General features: G+C 38.4%; 2 protein-coding genes across 2 annotated transcripts; one reads left to right on the top strand and one right to left on the bottom strand.

Moving 5' to 3' along the window:
* Positions 1 to 1,820: 1,820 nt before the first annotated feature.
* LOC113771409 lies at positions 1,821 to 2,631 on the top strand. The gene is made up of 2 exons (XM_027315990.1): positions 1,821 to 2,160; positions 2,246 to 2,631. Exons 1-2 carry the CDS (start codon positions 1,821 to 1,823, stop codon positions 2,629 to 2,631), a joined length of 726 nt encoding a protein of 241 aa, XP_027171791.1.
* Positions 2,632 to 11,310: 8,679 nt separating this feature from the next.
* Positions 11,311 to 14,571, bottom strand: LOC113771408. The gene has a single exon (XM_027315989.1). The coding sequence runs from the start codon at positions 14,569 to 14,571 to the stop codon at positions 11,311 to 11,313; it is 3,261 nt and encodes a 1,086-aa protein (XP_027171790.1).
* Between the last annotated feature and the right edge of the window lie 9,077 nt (positions 14,572 to 23,648).

Raw genomic sequence — 23,648 nt, 5'->3', positions numbered from 1 at the left:
CTATTATAAAAGCTTGTGCCTAAAGTCCTTCAAAAGGCATCCTTTCACCAAAAAACCATTGCCGAACCAAAAAAAAATTGTTATCAAAAGAGTGTAAAACGGACCAAAAAGTCTGTTAAATGAACCCTAGTTAGCAAAAGTCTGTCAAATGAAACCATTTACCAATATTAATAGAAAATAAACCAGTAAATTTCATTTTGACCCCTAAACTATACACGATTTTTCACTTCAGTCCCTAAACTTCAAAGTGGAACACTTAAGTCTCCAAGCTACTGAATCCATCCAAATTAAGTAAAATCGTTGACAGAATCTACAAAATCGTCAGGATTTTCAAAGCGTGTAAAACACGCGCCAGTAGTAAGGTTAAGTAAGCAATGAAAACTAAAATGGTCAGGACATAAATGTAAATTCTCCCATTAGGTATAAGGGCCAAAGAAATAAGTCAAACGGCTTTGTTTCTTTCTTCTTCACTTTGCATCTTTCGATTTCAACAAAGAGAGAGAATGAGTGAATGATAGATTGCCCAATTTCTACTATCAAGTACCATGAATTGATCATGATCATGATTTAGAGGTCAATTATATTGTAGACATGGGAAAGAAAAGGGCTAGTGGAAAAATGAGATATCCATTGAAGAACAAAAAGAGAAAGGCAGAACTGGGTAAGAGAAATTATTTTTGGGTCATTGTTTGCTTGTTGATTATTGTAATAGTGTAATCAGTAGTTGTGTTATTTGAATTGTTATTGTTGTCAGCTAGGGTTTGTAGGAGTCTTCTGGAATGAAATAAGGGCCAGATTAACCTTTATGTATTAGTGACAAATTGTGGTTGGCAAAATTATTTAATATTTGATTGTATGGGCTTGCTAATGATTTGGGATGTTTTTTAAGTCAATGTTTATGCTGTCCAGACCCTAATGCTCCTTGTATTGAAGATATTGTGGTCCCCGATCCACTGTGAAATGTGTAAAAAAATTAATTATTGAATTAAAATTTTTCCTTTGACCCAAAAAATAGTAATAGAGGAATCTAGCCAGAACCTTTCTCGTTGAATATACACCATCAAGGGACATTCACAAACTCTCCTGACAAACAGTGCGTAGGCGGAAGGGTTGACTTTATAGATGGATGCAACCTAAAATTGTGGTCATTGGTACCAGGGATGACATTGGATACAGTCTTGTTCTTTTGCTTGTGTGATAGGGATTGCGAGGTCATAATGAACACATTATCACCACATAGAGTGGCAAAAGTGTTTCTTATAGTCGGAGGTGAAGGTTCTCCGGGGGGCTCGTTCCCACAGGCTATTGCACCCTCAAGTCAAGCTAAGGAAGTCGATGCTGCAAGGGATAGAGACAGTGATGTTATGATCATACAAGAGGGTGTTAATGTTGATGAAGTGGAATAAGATGGAAGAGAAAATGTTGACATGTAGCTAGCAAATTTAGACAGTAATAAAGGGGTCTGAAGTACCAAATCTATTTTCTACAGGTTTGGATAGTATCAAAGGGCCCAAAGTAACACCAGAAACTGCAGATAAGCAAGGAAAATGTGTTGAAATTGAACGAAAAGGGGAGGATTTTCATAGCAAAGCTGCTGAAGATAAACCAAAAAATAAAGAAATGAATAGCAAAGCTCTTGAAGCTGAAATTGTGGTAGAAGAGAAAGCTAATTGCAGGAGTGCTGCTATAGAGGAACCAGAAGATGTTGAAGGCTATGATAAAGATTCAAATGCACAAGTTAGACCAGAGCATGAATGTAGAAATTCTAATAAAGCTGCACAAAAAGCAACCAACAACAAAGGTATTGAAGGGGAAGCATCATGAGATGGTGTCGGACTAGAAGAGGAAGAAATGGAATCAATATTGATGAAAAGTTGGCAGATTCAGACTATAAAAATGGAGTCAATGAAAATAGAGATGATGAAGCAAGAATCAAGGATGCATATGCATGGTTGGATGAAAAGGGCCCCAATATTTGGTCTACAGCCCATTTTAGGACTGGATCGAACTACGATATATTGGTTAATAATATGTGTGAATATTTTAATTCAGTTCTTTTAAAGGTAAGATCATTGCCTATCATAGGCATGTTGCAGACTATTTACTTATATTTGTTGAAGAGGATGGAGAATAATAGAGAGACAATGTCCAAGCATGAAGGTTAAGCTACTTGCTTACTATTGGTTATCACAATTTTTAGAGTTACATGAAGAATATCTAATCTACATGTCCTTTTATTTGTCAGGTCTCTTATGTTCAGCAATTTTTGACATTCTTAAGAAGGCCAAGAAAGAGCAATGCATGTGCATCTATCATTATGCTGGGACTGTGAAATATCAAATATGTTGTCATTTCAATGACCAGTTTGTCGTTGATTTGGGAAGCAAGACTTGCATTTGTAGAAAATGGCGATTAAGGGGAATCCTATGTGGCCATGCAGTTGCTGCTATTAATAGGAGACGTGACAAACCAGAAAAAAATGCTGCATCCACCTGCTGGAAGAGAACATACATGAAGAGTTATGAACCTATGTTGAATCCAATCAATGGTCCTAATCTATGGATCCAAGTAGATTTACCACCAATGAATCCTCCAAATTATGGGAGATCACCTGGAAGACCAAAAAGGTGAGAAAGAAAGGACCAGATGAAGATGGGAATAGGCAATCATGTGTCAATCCATCTAAACCGCACAAAGTCAGCAAGATTGGAACTAAGATGAGCTGTAGTCTATGTAAGAAATATGAGCATAATAGGAGGAGTTGCCCTGATAAAAACTAGCAAGCAGCTGCAGTCGAAAAAGGACAAGATGGACCTATGGACAAGGAATCTAGTTGGACTAGCACACAGCAAACAGATGCCACCAGAAATAAAAGTGCAACAAGGAATACTAGTACTGGTCTAACTACTGCTGATGTGACTCAACTAAGTACAGAAAAGAGCTGCACAACTGCTCCTCAAAATCAGAATGAATAGAAAATTGATGGAGAACAACTAGCAAGGAACTGAAGCAGTATATGCTCCTTTTTTTGGAAACCTAGAAGAAAGGTTACAAGTTGAGGCAATAGACCTTTAGAAACTCAGTGGACATGGCTAGAGAACTTGAACTCAACAATGGTGCAATTGATACTCTTACTAGCCGATATGAGACAGCTACAAAGGGAACTGAATCTGGACATGTAAGTTCTTTGAAATCTGCATTTGTTGCTATGTGAGATAGAAATTTGTTTACTCTCCTATTCATTGCTTGTTATCCCTTGACATGTAGTTAAACTCCAATGTTGGTGGCAAACTTTATTCCCATAGTCCAGGAATAACAATGAAACCACCAAACTCATGCATTGATGATAGGCAGACAAAAGAGTTGGGTTCAACTAGTCATGTCACCAAAGGACTTCAACCAGTCCCCTTCACTTGGAAGGCGACCATATGTGTAAATCTGTCTATATTGCAGGCAACAGCAGGTCACGTGAATAATTCAACTAGTATTGGCAATGTACAGCTCTATGGGAATGGAAACGAAGTTGTAAAGTTAGGGAATTTAAATCCTGGAAGCAAATAGTTGTGTTTTTAAGTAAATTGTCTTTAAGTAAATAGTTCTGTAAATTTTTCAGTAAATTGTCTACATTATATTTTGGGGAATTGATGTTTTATGTTTTGTAAACGTATTGTCTTTTGGTGCAAGACTAAACATGGCTTCTTCTTAAATGATCAAATTTAATCCATTTTCAATTGCATCTACTATTTCAAACACTTGGTGGCATTGGAAATGTTTACAGGTTTATTGTATACTGCCAAATGTACTTTAACAAGTTGGGACACTTTAGTCCCTCAACTATAGAAAAAGGGATAGTTCAATCCATATACTTCATTAGCTAAGGACACCTAGGTCCCTAAAGTTCAAACAAATGAACACGTAGGCTCCTAAACTACAAAATCTATCCAAAATTAGTAAACCTAGTGTTCCTTGAACCAGATGCTACATTACACCAAAAATCACAGCTTATACTGCCAGCAAAAATTACATCCTCTCCATCCCAATTCCATATAGCCATTGTGACTTTCACTACAAACTACACTATCTTTCCTACTACACCATTACTTCTTTTCTACTTCTTTTCTCACAATCATGGAGATGTTTCTTGTCGAACTCCAAGGATGACCTTTATGGCCTAGATTTAAACAAAAGGATCCGTAAAACACAACAACCCAATGAAGAAACAAGTATATCTTCAGCCTCCTTATTTTTCCTTGCTGCAGCCTTGAGTTCTCTTGCAACCTCTCAATCTCATATTCCAATTTGTTCTTCATTTTTATTAGTCCAGGGATTATATTCTTGGACCTTCGACACATCTCAGGATCCACCCAACCACAATACCTGCATCCCCCGGTTCCTACATTAACAACGTCATTGAGAGAGTGAATACAAGTTTACCTAGATGCATTGAAAACAAATCGAAAACATACGGAAAAAAGTATAAACAGAAATAATAGAAATGAAAATTATACTGTAATTTGGACATTGACAAAACCATCTTCTTGGGTTTAAATCTGTCCATAATGTCATCATCAATGTTTATTTTTCACAGCTACAGATGTCCCTAACCATCTCCCCTTTGTCTCCTTTCTTATCTTCAAATTTGCAAAAGTTTTTTTCTTCTTAGTTCTTACCTCTCTTTTGGAGATTCTGTGATGATCCGAAATTTTTTTTATTTTTTTTAATCTTACTTTATTGGATTATTTAAAAATTTATTCACCCATTTTCTCTGAATAATTTATTTCAACAATTTTAAATTCATTTACATGGAATAAGGTCTCACTTATGTTTTAAAAACGTCCCGTTAACAAATTTAATTTTTCGGAGGTTCGTTTAGTAAGAAATAGCGAATACACAATTTTCGAGACAATATTCGATTCGAGAGTTCAATAATTTTGGAGAATTAAGGATGATCAATAATAGACAAAGAAAAGTTAATTGAGGAATTAGAGGTGAGTGAGTTCAAATTTTACTCTATCGCGCGCGAATCGGAAATTCGCGTAAATCAAGTCGGAACGGCTAAGTGGAGATTTAAGAAACTAATACTAGACTACTAAGAGTAAATAATTAAAGTGTTAAAGAAATTACATTGGAGATTAGAACACAAGTGAAACAAATCCGAGAGAAAATGGCGATACGAAAACCGCGCGCATATACTATTCAAAGTTGACTTTTGAAGAGCTTTTGGCTACAAATTCATTAAGCTTCCAAAGGAAGATTCACCCAACAAACCACTTCAAATTCTTGCAACCATTTCACTTCAAATTCTTCACACAACTCACAAACCACTTGGAGATTAGCCTGAGCTCGCTGAAAGGCTTCAACTTGCGGTGATTCTTGGAGTTTTTGGTGGTGAAATTTCTGGTTTCTTCAAAAGTTAAGAGGTAGTCTTCATCAACCTTGAACCTTTCCATTTTCTTCAAAGTTGGAGCTTTAATTGCAAGGGTTTGCAACCCTAAGCATGAAACTAGGTAGAGGACTTGAGAAATCTATTTTCTTGCTTTAAATGCTAGGCTAGCGGTCTTGTGGTGGCCTCTAGGTAACTGGCTTCAGGTGTAATTGCTTGAATATGATTGTTATGTGTGTAGATGAAAAGATTATGGAGAGAAAGTTGAGAAACGAGAGGAGCTAGAAACTGGCCGAATCTGTCCTGTACTTGTCTTGCTTGAATTTCGAAAATTTGTTGGTTTTTGGACTGTGAAATTGGTTGATATATGTTGTGTATTGTGTGTAGAAAGTTTCTACCAAAAATCATTTGAATTGGTTGAGCAAAACTTGAAATTTCGAAACTTGAAGAAATTTGGAAAATGTGTTCTGGGCAGGTGAACAGTGCCCCTTTGATCACACATATCTCTTTGTATAAAAGTCAAAATCGAGTGCCATTTATGGCATTTGAAACTAGACATTTATAGCTTTCCAACGGTACAAAGTTCACTTTCTAGTTAGAATTCAGTGAACCGTAGTGATTCAATAAAGTTTACTGTCCTGTTAAAGTTATCTGTCCGAGAGGAATCGAGAGCTGTGTTTTGTGCCTCTGTTTTCTCTCACTTGTGAACTGATTTTGGAAATGATCTCTTCTGATAAAATGTAGAATTTTGAATCTAGTTTCCAACGCTACTAACTATTCACAATTTGAACTTGTATTGAGTGAGTTATGGCCTGATTTTGAAAGTGCGATAAAGCTGGAAATCCTTTCCTTCTTACTGGCTGACTGGTCTAGCTTGATGTGGGATGTTTTGTTTCGAAAATCTTGATGTCCATTGCTTATTTAATGTTTCTAGAACACTGGTTTTAAAAATGAACCAAATTGGAGTTGATTTCATTGGGCAAAATGTTTGAAAAGGAAAGAAAAGCAAGAAGACAGATTTGCTTTGAGAATTTCCTAAACTTTGGTGGTTTTGTTAACTCCCTTCCCGTACAAGTTTTTGTTTGAAAATTGATAGTGAAGTAGTTCTCATATGGAAGTTTGAGTGTACCAAATTTGGTGATATTCTAAGACCATTACGATACCCAACTGAAATCCCAAAGTTTGCCTTTCAAATCTGAAAAATTTACCAAACCGCCCACAATTTTAGCCGATTTTGAACCACTATATCTTGACGCTCAGAACTCTGAACTTAGTTCTGTTTGTTTTGTTGGAAACCGTGATTGGAACTCTTAATGTGTTACAAATTTCAAGGGCTAATTCATTTTTTGTAAATTTTGCTAAATTTCCAAAGTTTACCGAAAAACAAGACTGAATCTGTCTTGCTCGTTCAAAACAGCAACTTTGGACTGAAAAATGAATGCTTTCTGTTTAGATTCTTAGAAAAGTGTCTTCTAAGAACTTTTAGTACTCCGAACCTAGATTCCATTGGTATAAATTTTTCTATTTTTGGACTTGCCAAACTCAAGATATGATTTCTCAAGTATTGTCGAGTAAAATTGAAATTTTTTTATTTCTTAAGATTTGAACATTTTAAGAACTTCCAACCTCTTACCTTGATTTTTCCACTTCCTTAACTTCAAAAGTATCCCTATTGAACTTCTCTTGCTAAGGTATCTCTCCTTTTCTCAAACTTTTACACTTTTAACAAGTTACTTCAATTGAAAAGGTCAAGACTTGTACTTGGCTTTTAGCCACCATTTTCAAATTTTCCAAGGGAAACTTACTTGCTAGACTTGTCCATATGTTAGCCTTGATTTTGTACTAGAGTTGGCAATCATACACGTATTTTAAAAGAATGATTTGTAAGGTTTCTTGTGAACTTAATTAGTAATACTCGGAATGCTTTGGCCAATCTTCCAAGTAAAAATATGTTCGTCTTCCTTATTCGAAAGCCAAGGTTTCTATCGTCATAGTATCCTAAGTTTACGCCCTCGATTTAATCGTTGAAAGTGAACGTTAAGTGAATCTTTTCCTAAAAGGAAACTCGAGAATTTTTCTCGATTTACGTTTACAACTTGAAGTGGTAGCTAAAGAGTTAATGAGCCGTTAGTGGCGGTTTTACTAGACTTTAATTAAATGAGTTTGGAAAATGTGAAAGCTCACTTATACTTCAAATTTGGGCATTTAACTAGGAAATTTTGACAAGAAAATAATCTTCCATCTTTCTCGATTCTCGTGTCAAAACTTAGAGATTTTTTTAATCTTCAACTTGGAGAATCTTGGACATGACTTGACTTGGATCAATGTATTCTTAGATATTTTCAAGTTCTACCCTCGTGGATTAAGTTATTAAGTGATATTTGCATTCGATTCGAACGCGTCATCTCTTAAGTGAGAGTAGCGGGAATACTACTAGACCTTGGTTGAATACCTAGGTGATTTGTAATTGTACATGTCTCAGGTGATCAAGAGGATCCCGAGAAATTCGTTTGATCTTGCCTTGCTCTTACTTTACACTCCTGATTTTGGTGAGTGTCAAGTACACGTTAAATGCTTATGCGATTAAAATGTGAATTGTACAAGTGTTATACATGATACGTAAACTTGTCGAGACGAGTGTGTACTTTATCACGCTCGTTCTCCTTTAAGTGATGCTAAAATTGAATTGTGCTATGTGAATTGATATTTAAATTGTGTTAAGTGAATTGTTATGTGAATTAAGTGAAGTATTGCTATTGTAAACCATATTTGTGTTGTGATGTCAAGTGGAGTGAACCTCCTCAACTTATGTGTATACTCGTGGGGACGCCCTCGTCCTTTCTTTCTTGTAATTATGCGATATTTTTTACATGAATACACATGATCGGTAATTGTTCATAAACATGATTAACTCGTAAGTCCTGAGCGGATGCATGTACCACACCAATTTTGGTGGGAAGTGCCTCTCATACCGTCTCTGTGCTATAATCGGTTCCTTGAATTATAGCATGTACCACACCGATTCGGGTGGAAGGTACCTCTTATGTCAACTGAGTACCATAAACATTTGTAATCGGTTCCCTGAGCGATAGTATGTATCACACCGATTCGGGTTCGTGATACCTCTCATGTCGACTCAGAATCCTAAACCATTTTCAGTCGATTGGAACGATGTCTCATCGACCACTCATATGTGCTATAATCGGTTCTCTAGGCGGTAGTATATATCACACCGATTCGGGTGGGAGGTACCTCACATATCGACTCAGAACCATAAACAATGTATAAGTCGATTGGAGCGATGTCTCATCGACCACTGAGCGATAGTATGTATCACACCGATTCGGGTGGGAGGTACCTCTCATGTCGACTCAGAACCATCAACGTATAACCGATTCCCTGAGCGATGGCATGTACCGCACCGATTCGAGTGGGAGATATCTCTCATGTTGACTCAGAACCATAAATAGAGTGAGTGAAGTTCTATAGAATTAAATACCTACCCTGTTGACGAAGTGTCACCACGTGGAGGTATTGGATCGAACTTGGGCAAAACAATTGAAAATTAGCTCCCGAGAGTTCCTGAATCCTCATTGAATGTGTTTAATTGAAAATTGTGAATTGTTTGAATGTTACAGCTTTATTTCTGGCCTAAATACCATTGCTACTTGAATTATGCGTTTGCATGTTTTTCTTTGCCTCACTGAATTTTAGTTCATCCCATTAGATTTGTTTTCCTTAGCAGCGAACGAGATGGAACGGATTTTGGAGAAGCCGACTTGGGGCACTTTTAATTAGGACTTTGAATGTTTTGGAATTAGACATCTTTTGGAAGTTGTATATTTTGGAAAAGTGAATGTGATACGAATCTCGTTGGTGAGAAGATTCGCGACCCAAGATCGCTTGTTGGATTTGGCGTCGGGTGCAAGAAATGGTGGCAGCGGAAACCCTACGACCCCTCTAATCCCCGTGACTACGAACTTGTTGATACTATCTCAACCCGTAATCAAACGAATTAGTGAACCTCAGGCAAGTGTAGAAGGCACCACAATTCAAGTGCGATTCTTGAATTGATAAGCCGAACAAGAACACTAGAGTATAACTCTAAGTTGTTCAAGGTTTGCTCGAAAGCTATGGAGAAAACTCTCTCAATATTTTTATCATAAAAGTGTCTACCCTTTATTGATGTAATATGGTGCCTTATATAGGCTACAAGTGAAAACCCTAATCTAGTAGAAAATGGACTAAGGGCGCAGTGGATATGGGCCTTAATAAAGGAGGCTTAACCCCCGACGGGTTGGGCCTCACGTGGGCTTTCCTTCCTAGGCAGCCCACTCTAGCAAATAATAATGAGTACATTAGCAATCCTACCCTTGGCGATTCTACGTGCGATATGCACTTAGCCAATTATTCAATCTAATCAACTAATGTGGAAATAACTAACTATGATGCTAAAACGGAAATTAGGGTTTGGCAAAACCCTAATCCTCGGGTGTAGCTTCAATGCTCATTATCGGACCGCGACCACCTTCACTTGAATGCATGAATCCTTCAAAGGACTTGTGTATGGCCTGAATAAGTACATTGAGTTGCTCACGAAGTTTCTTTGCGCGAGCCCGAGTAATGGGTCCACTTGGGGCGAGCACGTGATCCTCAGCTCCTCGATTACCCGAGCCATTGTTGGCCTGCCCACGTACCATGATGCTATCATTCCCCTCCTCTTGAGAAGGATTTGCCCTCAAATCAAACGCATCATCTGCATCAAAAGGATCTAAGTCAGAGACATTAAATGTAGCACTAACTCCATACTCACCAGGAAGGTCAAGTTTGTAGGCGTTGTCATTGATGCGCTCCAACACTTGAAAAGGTCCATCACTCCGTGGTTGTAATTTGTTCCTCCTTTGAACAGGAAAGTGTTCTTTGCGCATGTGCAACCACACCCAATCGCCAGGCTCAAAAATCAACTGTTGGCGACCTTTGTTAGCTTGCTTGACATATTGAGCAGTTCTCCTCTCAATGTTAGCCCTGACTTTCTCATGCAGTTGCTTAACAAACTCTGCACGTTTCTTACCATCCAAATGTGCGCGCTCATTACTAGGTAATGGCACTAGATCAAGTGGTGTTAGTGGATTAAAACCATAAGCACATTCAAATGGAGAGAAACCAGTAGTAGAATGGATAGCCCTATTATAAGCAAACTCAACATGAGGTAAACATTCTTCCCATGATTTCAAGTTCTTTTTGATGATGGCACGCAACAAGGTACCTAATGTACGATTTACCACCTCAGTTTGACCATCAGTTTGGAGGTGGCTGGCAGTAAAGAATAACAATTTGGTGCCTAACTTAGACCAGAGTGTCTTCCAAAAATAGCTCAAAAATTTGACATCTCTGTCTGAGACAATGGTCCTAGGAATGCCATGCAATCTCACAATCTCTTTAAAGAATAAGTTAGCAATATGAGATGCATCATCAGTTTTATGACATGCAATGAAGTGTGCCATTTTAGAGAATCTATCAACTACCACATAAATGGAGTCATGGCCATACTTGGATCTAGGCAAACCAAGTATAAAATCCATAGAAATATCGACCCATGGTGCACTAGAAATAGGTAACGGGGTGTAAAGGCCATACGGGTGTACCTTGGATTTAGCTTTCTTACAAGCTAAACATCGCTCCACCACCCGTGCAACATCTCTCCTCATGTGCGGCCAATAGAAGTGCTCCTGCAGCATGGCAAGAGTCTTATCAACCCCAAAATGTCCCATAAGGCCACCCGAATGGGATTCTCGTACCAAAAGTTCGCGGATGGATCCATGTGGGATGCAAAGCCGATTGGCATAAAACAAGTAACCATCGGAAATGAAGAATTTACCTTGCCCAGTGTGTTTGCAAGAAAGGTAAAGTTCACCGAAATCACTATCTTAGGCATAGATGTCTTTAATCAGCTCAAACCCTAACAACTTAGCATCTAAGGAAGTGAGTAGAGAGTACCTTCGTGAGAGTGCATCCGCGACCACATTAGACTTACCAGCCTTATATTTAATTACGTACGGAAAGGACTCCACGAATGCGATCCACCTTGCATGCTTTTTGCTCAAGGTGTGCTGGGCCTTAAGGTATTTAAGGGACTCATGATCAGTGTGTATCACGAATTCCTTAGGCCTTAAGTAGTGCTGCCAAACTTGTAGTGCTCGAATGAGGGCGTACAACTCTTTATCATAAGTTGAGTAGTTCAGTGCAGCCCCATTGAGTTTCTCACTAAAGTAGGCAATAGGTCTTCCTCCTTGATTCAACACAGCTCCAACTCCAATACCTGAAGCATCACAATCAATCTCAAATGTCTTAGAAAAGTCAGGTAAAGCAAGTACAGGTGCATGTGTGAGTTTGTGCTTTAAAACGCGAAAGGCTTGTTCTTGAGAATCTCCCCAATGGAAGTTCTCATTCTTCTTAATCAACTCGGTCAAGGGTGCAGCAATAGTGCTAAAGTCCCTCACGAATCTCCTATAGAAACCCGCAAGGCCATGGAAGCTTCGAACATCACCCACAGACCTTGGTGTTGGCCACTCTTGAATAGCTTTCACCTTTTGATCATCCACCTTCATTCCCTGCGCACTTATAACAAACCCTAGAAACACAAGCTCATTAGTGCAAAAATTACATTTCTTGAGATTGGCATAGAGCTGCTCTCGTCGAAGTACATCCATAACAGCCCTAATATGCTCGAGGTGTTCATTATAAGATTTGCTATAAATTAGGATATCATCAAAGTAAACTACCACGAATTTTCCTAAGAATGGACGCAGAACATGGTTCATTAACCTCATGAAGGTGCTAGGTGCATTAGTGAGCCCAAAAGGCATCACTAACCACTCATACAATCCATACTTAGTTTTAAAGGCAGTTTTCCATTCATCCCCCTCCTTAATCCTAATTTGATGGTACCCACTTTTGAGATCAATTTTGGTAAAGAACACAGCCCCATGTAACTCATCAAGCATGTCATCTAAGCGAGGTATAGGGTGGCGATACTTTACCGTGATGGCATTTACGGCCCTACAATCAGTGCACATTCTCCACGTACCATCTTTCTTGGGCACCAAAATGACTGGGACAGCGCACGGGCTTAAGCTCTCACGTGCCCATCCTTTGCCAAGCAAGTCGTCCACTTGCCTTTGTAACTCCTTAGTTTCCTCCGGGTTGCTCTTGTAAGCTGGCCGATTTGGCAACGAAGCTCCAGGGACGAAGTCTATTTGGTGCTCAATGCCTCTAAGCGGTGGTAATCCACTTGGCACGTCCTCGGGGAAGATATCAGCATATTCCTGCAACAGAGACTTAACCTCAAGAGGTATGTTAGTATCAAGTTCATGCACATTCAGAGCTACTTCTTTGCTAACAAGCATAAGAAGTGGCTGCTCATCTCTCATTAACTTCCTCACTTTCTTGGCTTTTATCAGGAGCATTTGTTTTCCCTCAATTTTTACCTCACTTGCCGAGCTATCTATAGCCTTTTTTCTCTCTTTTTTTGCCTCGGCTCTCTCATTTTCTTTTCTTTTTGCACTATACTTCTCAAACTCTTGTTGCAATTTCAATTGGTCCTCATGCACTTGTTTGGGGGAAAGGGGAGCTAGTGTGACTTTCTTACTGTTGTACAAGAAATTATACTTATTAGTCACACCATCAAAAGTCACCTGTCTGTCAAACTGCCAAGGCCTACCTAGTATAATGTGACTAGCTTGCATAGGAACTACATCGCATAATACTTCATCAGAATATTTATGGATTTGAAAGGATATAAGAACCTGCTTGGTTACTCGAACCTCCCCAGAGTTGTTGAGCCATTGGAGTTTGTAGGGTCGCGGGTGATCCCTTGTAGGCAACTTCAAGTTGTCCACCATGAGTGAACTAGCTACATTTGTGCAGCTCCCACTATCAATAATCACACTACAAAGTGCTTGGTTGACGAAGCACCTGGTGTAGAAGATGTTCTCCCGTTGAAGCTCGTCCTCCTTAACACGTGCAGTTAATGCTCTCCTTGCAACCAATGCAGTCCCAAAATGACCCTCGGGTGCATTAAACTCCTCTTCATTTGGTGATTCCCCATCACTACCTCCGTCAAGAGGTAGTATGCCTTCGTACTCGGCTTCGTCCTCACTCACGATCTCACCATTTTGCATCATAATTATAGTCCTTTGATTGGGACATTGACTAGCAATATGGCCTCTACCTTGGCATTTGAAGCATCGAGTATCACGAGCTCTAGTTTGTACCCTAGACTCCTCAAATTTTGGAGTAGAAGAGGGCGGCTTACTAATACTAGGGTTGCCCACCTTACCTCCCTCGAATCTCGGCTTTGGTGTAGGAGCATTTGGTGAAGGCCGAGAATCATTCCTTGGTTGGAATGGGCGGTTGGTAGAGTAGGTGGTATTGCCGAAATTCGATCGAGTGGTACCCCTCCGCTTGAGCCTTTGCTCGACCTTAATAGCCTTGTCTACAAGCTCATGCAACTCCATATAATGTTGAAGTTCCACTCGTTCAGCAATATCGGGTCGTAACCCGCTCAAGAATCTCGCCATGGTGGCTTCAGGATCCTCCTGTACATCCGCTCTAAGCATCAGGATCTCCATCTCCTTGTGGTACTCATCCACACTCCGGTTGCCCTGGACTAAGGTTTGTAACCGGTGGTATAAATCCCTAGTGTAATGTCCAGGTACAAAGCGGGTGCGCATCATGGCTCGAAGCTCGGGCCATGGAATAAGCTCAGGTAGCCCATTTCTCCTTCTAGACTTCTTGATTTGGTCCCACCAAACCACAGCGTACTCAGTGAATTCCATGGTGGCCAATTGCACCTTTTGCACCTCGGTGTAGTTTTGGCAAGAAAAGACCATTTCGATCTTGGATAACCATTCGAGAAAGGTCTCGGGATCGGACCGTCCTTTGAACTCAGGGATTTGCATCTTGATTCCCTTGAATACATCGGTAGGTCCAGTCTGGTTCCTTTGCCTTGGTCGAATTCGAGGTTCCTCATCATCATCATCATTATTGGAACCATCGGACGACTCCTCCACGCCCCTTCGCCTTCGCAAGGACTTAGAGGTTTTTGGTGTTCCAGACGCTCGGAGTTGCAGCAACTCATCTTGAATGGGTTCTAGCATGCGTTGGAAACGCCTCTCCATTTGCTCCATCATCTGTTCAAAGTTCATGGGACGGGATACTCCTTCGTTTCCACTAGACATGGAGTCTCAAGTGTACCTGCAAGGGTTAGTAGCAAAGGAAATAGGGAAAAAAGTAATGTTTTCTTTTGCTTTTTTTTTTTGTCACTTCACTCCCTAAGTGTTTACTCTCACACTCGTATATGGTAACTCAAATCACTCTAATAAGCTCACCAAAATATTCTCTCACAGCCCCTTGCGAAACCTTGAAGAAAGTAGAGCTCCTCAAGTGCTCAAATTTAGCTTAAAAATCAAGTTCACGCTAGAATTTGAGGTTCGTAAGAGTGGAAATTTTCTGGAAAAACAAAATTAGGACACTAAGAATGGAGTGATAGAATATATTCAAGAACAAAAATTGAGAAAAGACTTGACACAAAAGCTACAAAAAATTAAGAATGATGCTCAAACACCTAGCCGACAAGGAAGTTGGTTCCTTTTGCGTTGCTGGATTTTTTGGATCGTTTACCCCCTAGGTCCCAAATGGTGGGCTCGCTGGGAGAGATGCAGCACAATTATACTCTAGGAAACCAGACTTATGAACACTCAAGGGCAAACCAGAAACGTCAAATTGCTAGGAAACTTTGCAGCTTCTTTTTTTTTTTTTGTTTTTTCTTTTTTTTTTTTTGTACAACAGCAACTTCGAGTGAAAAGAGCTGTCGGTTACCAAAGGTTTCCCAGGTCAGTTTTTTTTTCTTTTACTTTTTTCTTTTGGGTTCTGTTTGCATTTTGTTGGGTGGCTTTTGGCAACGGGTAGGTGGGGTTCTTGGTGCCCAAACGTAACAAGCCCAGCCCCAGGTATGGTATAATAGTCAAGAGAGTTCAAGGGTTCTAAACTCAATGCAAGATTTCCAGCAAATAAGTTCAGGGCATTCGCTGCAAATTTCCAGATTTCAAGTGTCAAGGATCTCTCCAAGAACTCCAAGAATTCGTGAAGTTTGCTTACGAAATTCCAGAACAAGGCACCAATACTTTCCTAGAAAACAAACAACTCGGCAAAGACTCAAGACAGATTTAGAAACAACCCATACACAACAATTAGATACGAACAGAATTTGACAACTTCAAGAGCTGCACTTCGCGACTTGGGAGAGAGCCGCGAGCAGAAATTTTTTTTTTTTTAACGATTGCTGGAATCACACACCACCAAACCAAACACAACACACTTGACTTCCAAAATTTCCAGGAATCGAAGACGACACCAAGACAGACTCCAGAACACGATGACCAGAATTGAACACAAAGGGAACTCGCGGGCAGAAACTCGCGGACAGACGCAATGTGCAACAGTTTTTAACTAACGAGACAGATACGGAAGGTACGAATTAAGACACAAAAGAGGGATAAACGATGTTACCAACAAGCTAGCTCTGATGCCAGCTGATACGAATCCCGTTGGTGAGAAGATTCGCGACCCAAGATCGCTTGTTGGATTTGACGTCGAGTGCAAGAAACGGTGGCAGCGGAAACCCTACGACCCCTCTAATCCCCGTGACTACGAACTTGTTGATACTATCTCAACCCGTAATCAAACGAATTAGTGAACCTCAGGCAAGTGTAGAAGGCGCCACAATTCAAGTGCGATTCTTGAATTGATAAGCCGAACAAGAACACTAGAGTATAACTCTAAGTTGTTCAAGGTTTGCTCGAAAGCTATGGAGAAAACTCTCTCAATATTTTTATCATAAAAGTGTCTACCCTTTATTGATGTAATATGGTGCCTTATATAGGCTACAAGTGAAAACCCTAATCTAGTAGAAAATGGACTAAGGGCGCAGTGGATATGGGCCCTAATAAAGGAGGCTTAACCCCCGACGGGTTGGGCCTCACGTGGGCTTTCCTTCCTAGGCAGCCCACTCTAGCAAATAATAATGAGTAAATTAGCAATCCTACCCTTGGCGATTCTACGTGCGATATGCACTTAGCCAATTATTCAATCTAATCAACTAATGTGAAAATAACTAACTATGATGCTAAAACGGAAATTAGGGTTTGGCAAAACCCTAATCCTCGGGTGTAGCTTCAATGCTCATTATCGGACCGCGACCACCTTCACTTGAATGCATGAATCCTTCAAAGGACTTGTATATGGCCTGAATAAGTACATTGGGTTGCTCACGAAGTTTCTTTGCGCGAGCCCGAGTAATGGGTCCACTTGGGGCGAGCACGTGATCCTCAGCTCCTCGATTACCCGAGCCATTGTTGGCCTGCCCACGTACCATGATGCTATCAGAATGTACTTTGAAACTTGTGATGTAAAATTGAATGTTCATGTATGGAAATGACTTCTTGTCTTTATTTCGACTTTGGTTATTAGTCGTTATCCTTTAAATTTGAACTGAAATTGTATTGAGTCCTGGTTCGAGTTGGGTAGGCGTACCGTCGATACCCTTTGATTCGCCTTAGGGAGAAGTGGGAGCGTCACGGTTGATATCAGAGGTTAGGTTTCAAATCTTTGTAGTGTATTCTAACCTTAAAAGTTTAAGATGTCGGACTGTGGGATTTGATTGTGTATTAAGTGCAATGTGATCTTGGTGCTTGAGGTTGTAGCATCGTTTTTGCTCACAAAACACTGTAAGACTTTAATTTTCAAGTTAGGTTGGAGGTGAGTCAAGATTAGGAAATCAAAATGGCCATCTAGTGAGTTTAACCATTTGAATAATTTTGGACTCCAGTTTGAATTCGAAAATGAAACATCTTTTGCACTTCTTTTAGTTTGACTTATTACCCTAACCTGTATAAGAACTTTCACCTTGAATTTAGTGAGGAAACTTGTATTCATTGGAAGTTTTAGACTAAGAATTTAGAAAGTAGTTTAGGTTTTTGAATGGAATTTGGAATTTATCATCATTCGAATGATGTGGTTTGGTATCGTGGATTCTTCTAGTTCTGTCCCTAACTAGGTTTATGAATTTTCTTTTTGATCTTGCCTAGAATAGTTGGGGTGGTGCACGCTGTGAGACCTTTTCATTTTGCCTGCATGTGCTCCTATATTTTGTGGCACTTAGTTGCCTATATACTGTATTTGACATATTTGGCTTGTTTTATAATCTCCTGACTTGTACTACGGCTTTTGGTATATGTAAAGAATCATGTTTTAATTCTAAATATTTTTGTAACTTGTATATGCATTAAGTTCTTTTATGCCTAATTATTCCTTTTCTTACACCTATAGACTTATATTAAATATGGTTCGGTGAGGACGAGAAAAGAGTCGTGGGCGTGGGTTTAGGAAACCTCGCACTCCTAAAAAAGATGAGGAATCACGAAAGGAAGGATTGATGGATGGTCTTATGTAGTTCAATGGGATCCTAATGCTGGATATGAGTCAGAAATAAAGGAGAAAATTAGACTTACCAGTGTTATAATGGATTGACCTAGTTGGAAATTTAGTGAGGTTCTCTCCTGTGACATTTTAATAATTGTTCTACATGTATCTTGTGATTGGTCCGGTAGACATGTTTCAAACTTTTATGAACGTTTGAACTCCAAAAAAAAAATAATAATAAAATATTTTTTTTGGTTGGTTGTTTGGGACAAAAGAAACCAGGTCATTACTAAAATTGTCAATTTTGAAAATCGAATACCAGAAAATGGTTTTGGACAAATTGAGCTTACTCTTCTATTGAAAATATATCACTCTACTCGAGTTTCGAACTACAAGATTGAATCTCTTAACTAGAGTTTTAATTGACCCTAGAGCAAATTATTCTTGTGTAACCCTAGTTTCATGAATGGTATAAGTAAAGTGTGATCGCTTGCCTTATGACTTGGATAATTAAAATGTCTATTGGGGATCAAAGTTTGATTATTTCTTGGGTGGATAGAAATTGTGAGATGTGGGTTGGAAAGTGTAAATTGTTGATCGATTTGATAAGTCTAACTATTAAGGGATATGATGTAATCCTAAGTGTGAATTACGAGGACGAAATTCTTTTTAATGAGAGAAGGATGTAAGGACCCGAAAATTTTTTTATTCTTTTTAATCTTGTTTTACTGCCTTTTTTAAAAATTTATTCACCTATTTTCTCCGAATAATTTATTTCAACCATTTTAAATTCATTTACATGGAATAAGGTCTCACTTATGTTTTAAAAACCTCCCGTTAACAAATTTAATTTTTCGGAGGTTCGTATAGTAAGAAATAGTGAATACATATTTTTCGAGACAATATTTGATTCGAGAGTGCAATAATTTTAGAGAATTAAAGATGATCGATAATAGATTAAGAAAAGTAAATTGAGGGATTAGAGGTGAGTGAGTTCAAATTTCGCTCTATCGCGCGCGAATCGGAAGTTCACGTAAATCGAGTCGGAACGACCAAGTGGAGATTTAAGAAACTAATACTAGACTACTAAGAGTAAATAATTAAAGTGTTAAAGGAATTATATTGGAGATTAGTGCACAAGTGAAACAAACCCGAGAGAAAATGGCGATACGAAAACCGCGCGCGTATACTATTCAAAGTTGACTTTGGAAGAGCTTTTGGCCACAAATTCATTAAGCTTGCAAAGGAAGATTCACTCAACAAACCACACTCTCTCTTCTCTCTCTTAAGCTCGGCCGAAACCCTCAAAGGAAGAAGGGAGAAAGCTTCATCATGTTTACTCCAAGTCTTGCTACCATTTCACTTCAAATTTTTCACACAACTCACAAACCACTTGGAGATTAGCTTGAGCTCGGTGAAAGGCTTCAACTTGCAGTGATTCATGGAGTTTTTTGTGGTGAAATTTCTGGTTTCTTCAAAAGTTAAGAGGTAGTTTTCATCATCCTTGAACCTTTCCATTTTCTTCAAAGTTGGAGCTTTAATTGCAAGGGTTTGCAACCCTAAGCATGAAAATAGGTAGAGGACTTGAGGAATCTATTTTCTTGCTTTAAATGTTAGGTTAGCGATCTTGTAGTGACCTCTGGGTAGCTGGCTTGAGGTGTAATTTCTTGAATATGATTGTTATGTGTGTAGATGAAAAGATTATGGAGAGAAAGTTGAGAAACGAGAGGAGCTAGAAATTGGCCGAATCTGTCCTGTACTTGTCTTACTTGAATTTCAAAAATTTGTTGGTTATTGGACTGTGAAATTGGTTGATATATGTTGTGTATTATGTGTAGAAAGTTTTTACCAAAAATCATTTCAATTGGTTGAGCAAAACTTGAATTTTTGAAACTTGAAGAAATCTGGAAAACGTGTTCTGGGCAGCCGAACAGTGCCCCTTTGATCGCACATATCTCTTTGTACAAAAGTCGAAATCAAGTGTTGTTTATGGCATTTGAAACTAGACGTTTGTAGCTTTCCAACGGTATAAAGTTCACTTTTTAATTAGAACTGAGTGAACCGTAGTGATTCAATAAATTTGACTGTCCTGTTAAAGTTATCTGTCCGAGAGGTATGTAGAGCTGCGTTTTGTGGCTCTGTTTTCTCTCACTTGTGAACTGATTTCGATAATGATCTCTTTTGTTAAATGTAGCCTTTTGAATCTAGTTTCCAACACCATCAACCATTCCCAATTTGAACTTGTATTGAGTGAGTTATGGCCTAATTTTGAAAGTGCGATAAAGCTGGAAATCCCTTCCTTCTTGTTGGCCAACTGGTCTAGCTTGATGTGGGATGTTTTGTTTCGAAAATCTTGATGTCCATTGCTTGTCAATTGCTTATTAAATGTTTCTAGAACACTGGTTTCAAAAATGAACCAAATTGGAGTTGATTTCATTGGGCAAAATGTTTGAAAAGAAAAGAAAAGCAAGAAGACAGATTTGCTTTGAGAATTTCCTAAACTTTGGTGGTTTTGTTAACTCCCTTCCCGCACAAGTTTTTGCGTGAAAATTAATAGTGAAGTAGTCCTCATATGGAAGTTTGAGTGTACCAAATTTGGTGATATTCTAAAATCATTTCGATACCCAACTGAAATCCCAAAGTTTGCCTTTCAAATCTGGAAAATTTACCGAACCGCCCACAATTTTAGCCGACTTTGAGCTACTATATCTTGACGCTCAGAACTCTAAACTTAGTTCTGTTTATTTTGTTGGAAATCATGATTGGAAGTCTTATTGTGTTACTAATTTCAAGGGCTAATTCATTTTTTGTGAATTTTGCCAAATTTTCAAAGTTTGCCGAAAAACAAGATTGAATCTGTCTTGCTCGTTCAAAACAACAACTTTGGGCTGAAAAATGAATGCTTTCTGTTTAGATTCTTGGAAAAATGTCTTCTAAGAACTTTTAGTACTTCGAACCCACATTCCATCGGTATAAAGTTTTTTATTTTTGAACTTGCCAACCTAAAGATATGATTTCTCAAGTATTGTCGAGTAAAATTGAAAATTTCTGATTTCTTAAGATTTGAACATTTTAAGAACTTTCAACCTCTTACCTTGATTTTTCCACTTCCTTGACTTCAAATGTATCCCTATTGAACTTCTCTTGCTAAGGTATCTCTCTTTTTCTCAAAATTTTACACTTTTAACAAGTTATCTCAATTGAAGAGGTCAAGACTTGTGCTTGGCTTTTAGCCACCATTTTCGAATTTTCCAAGTGAAACTTACTTGCTAGACTTGTCCATATGTTGGCCTTGATTTTGCACTAGAGTTGGCAATCATACACGCATTTTAAAAGAATGAATTGAAAGGTTTCTTGTGAACTTAATTAGTAATACTCGGAATGTTTTGGCCAATCTTCCAAGTAAAAATATGTTCGTCTTCCTTATTCGAATGCCAAAGTTTCTATCGTCATAGTCTCCTAAGTTTACGCCCTCGATTTAATCGTTGAAAGTGAATGTTAAGTGAATATTTTACTAAAAGAAAAGTCGAGAATTTTACTCGATTTACGTTTACAATTTGAAGTGGTAGCTAAAGAGTTAATGAGCCGTTAGTGGCGATTTTACTAGATTTTAACTAAATGAGTTTGGAAAATGTGAAAGCTCACTTATACTTGAAACTTGGGTGTTTAACTAGGGAATTTTGACAAGAAAATAATCTTCCATCTTTCTCGATTCTCGTACCAAAACTTAGAAATTTGTTTAATCTTCAACTTGGAGAATCTTGGACATTACTTGATTTGGATCAATGTATTCTTAGATATTTTCAAGTTCTACCCTCGTGGATTAAGTTATTAAGTGATATTTGCATTTGATTCTAACGCGTCATCTCTTAAGTGAGAGTAGCGGGAATACTACTAGACCTTGGTTGAATACCTAGGTGATTTGTAATTGTACATGTCTCAGGTGATCAAGAGGATCCCGAGAAATTCGTTTGATCTTGCCTCGCTCTTGCTTTACACTCTTGATTTCGGTGAGTGTCAAATACATGTTAAATGCTTATGCGATTGAAATGTGAATTGTACAAGTGTTATACATGATACGTAAACTTGTTGAGACGAGTGTGTACTTTATCGCGCTCGTTCTCCTCTAAGTGATGCTACATTTGAATTGTGCTATGGGAATTGATATTTGAATTGTATGAAGTGAATTGTTATGTGAATTAAGTGAAGTATTGCTATTGCAAACCATATTTGTGTTGTAATGTCGAGTGGAGTGAACCTCCTCGACTTATGTGTATACTCGTGGGGACGCTCTCGTCCTCTGTTTCTTGTAATTATGCGATATTTTTTACATGAATACACATGATCGGTAATTGTTCATAAACATGTTTAACTCGTAAGTGCTGAGCGGATGCATATACCACACCAATTTTGGTGGGAGGTGCCTCTCATACCGTCTCAGTGCTATATTCGATTCTTTGAATTATAGCATGTACCACACCGATTCGAGTGGGAGGTATCTCTTATGTCGACTGAGTACCATTAACAATTGTAATTGATATATGTTGTGTATTGTGTGTAGAAAGTTTCTACCAAAAATTATTTGAGTTGGTTGAGCAAAACTTGAATTTTCGAAACTTGAAGAAATCTGGAAAACGTGTTCTGGGCAGCTAAACAGTGCCCCTTTGATCCCACATATCTCTTTGTACAAAAGTCAAAATCGAGTGCTGTTTGCGGCATTTGAAACTAGACATTTGTAGATTTTCAACGATATAAAGTTCACTTTCTAGTTCGAACTGAGTGAACTGTAGTGATTCAATAAAGTTTACTGTTCTGTTAAAGTTATCTATCCGAGAGGAATGGAGAGCTGCGTTTTATGGCTCTGTTTTCTCTCACTTGTGAACTGATTTTGGAAATGATCTCGTCTGATGAAATGTAGCCTTTTGAATCTATTTTTCAATGCCACAAACTATTACCAATTTGAACTTGTATTGAGTGAGTTATGGCCTGATTTTGAAAATATGATAAAGCTAGAAATCCCTTCCTTCTTACTGGCCAATTGGTCTAGCTTGATGTGGATGTTTTGTTTCAAAAATCTTGATGTCCATTGCTTGTCAATTGCTTATTAAATGTTTCTAGAACATTGGTTTCAAAAATGAACCAAATTGAAGTTGATTTCATTGGGCAACATATTTGAAAAGGAAAGAAAAGCAAGAAGACAGATTTGCTTTGAGAATTTCCTAAACTTTGGTGGTTTTGTTAACTCCCTTCCTGCACAAGTTTTTGCGTGAAAATTGATAGTGAAGTAGTTCTCATATGGAAGTTTGAGTGTACCAAATTTGGTGATATTCTAAAACCATTTCGATACCCAACTGAAGTCCCAAATTTGCCTTTCAAATCTGGAAAATTTACCGAATCGCCCACAATTTTAGCCGACTTTGAGCTACTATATCTTGATGCTCAGAACTCTGAACTTAGTTCTATTTATTTTGTTGGAAATCTTGATTGGGAATCTTCTTGTTACGAATTTCAAAGCCTAATTCATTTTCTGTGAATTTTGCCAAATTTCCAATGTTTGTCGAAAAACAAGATTGAATCTGTCTTGCTTGTTCAAACCAGCAACTTTGGGCTGAAAATTGAATGCTTTCTGTTTAGATTCTTGGAAAAGCGGCTTCTAAGAACTTTTAGTACTCCGAACCTAGATTCCATCAGTATAAAGTTTTCTATTTTTGGACTTGCCAAGCTCAAGATATGATTTCTCAAGTATTGTCGAGTAAAATTGAAAATTTCTGATTTCTTAAGATTT

Source organism: Coffea eugenioides, chromosome 5, assembly GCF_003713205.1.
Source record: "Coffea eugenioides isolate CCC68of chromosome 5, Ceug_1.0, whole genome shotgun sequence".
NCBI classification, from domain to species: domain Eukaryota; kingdom Viridiplantae; phylum Streptophyta; class Magnoliopsida; order Gentianales; family Rubiaceae; genus Coffea; species Coffea eugenioides.
This window is presented reverse-complemented; position numbering and strand designations above follow the sequence as displayed.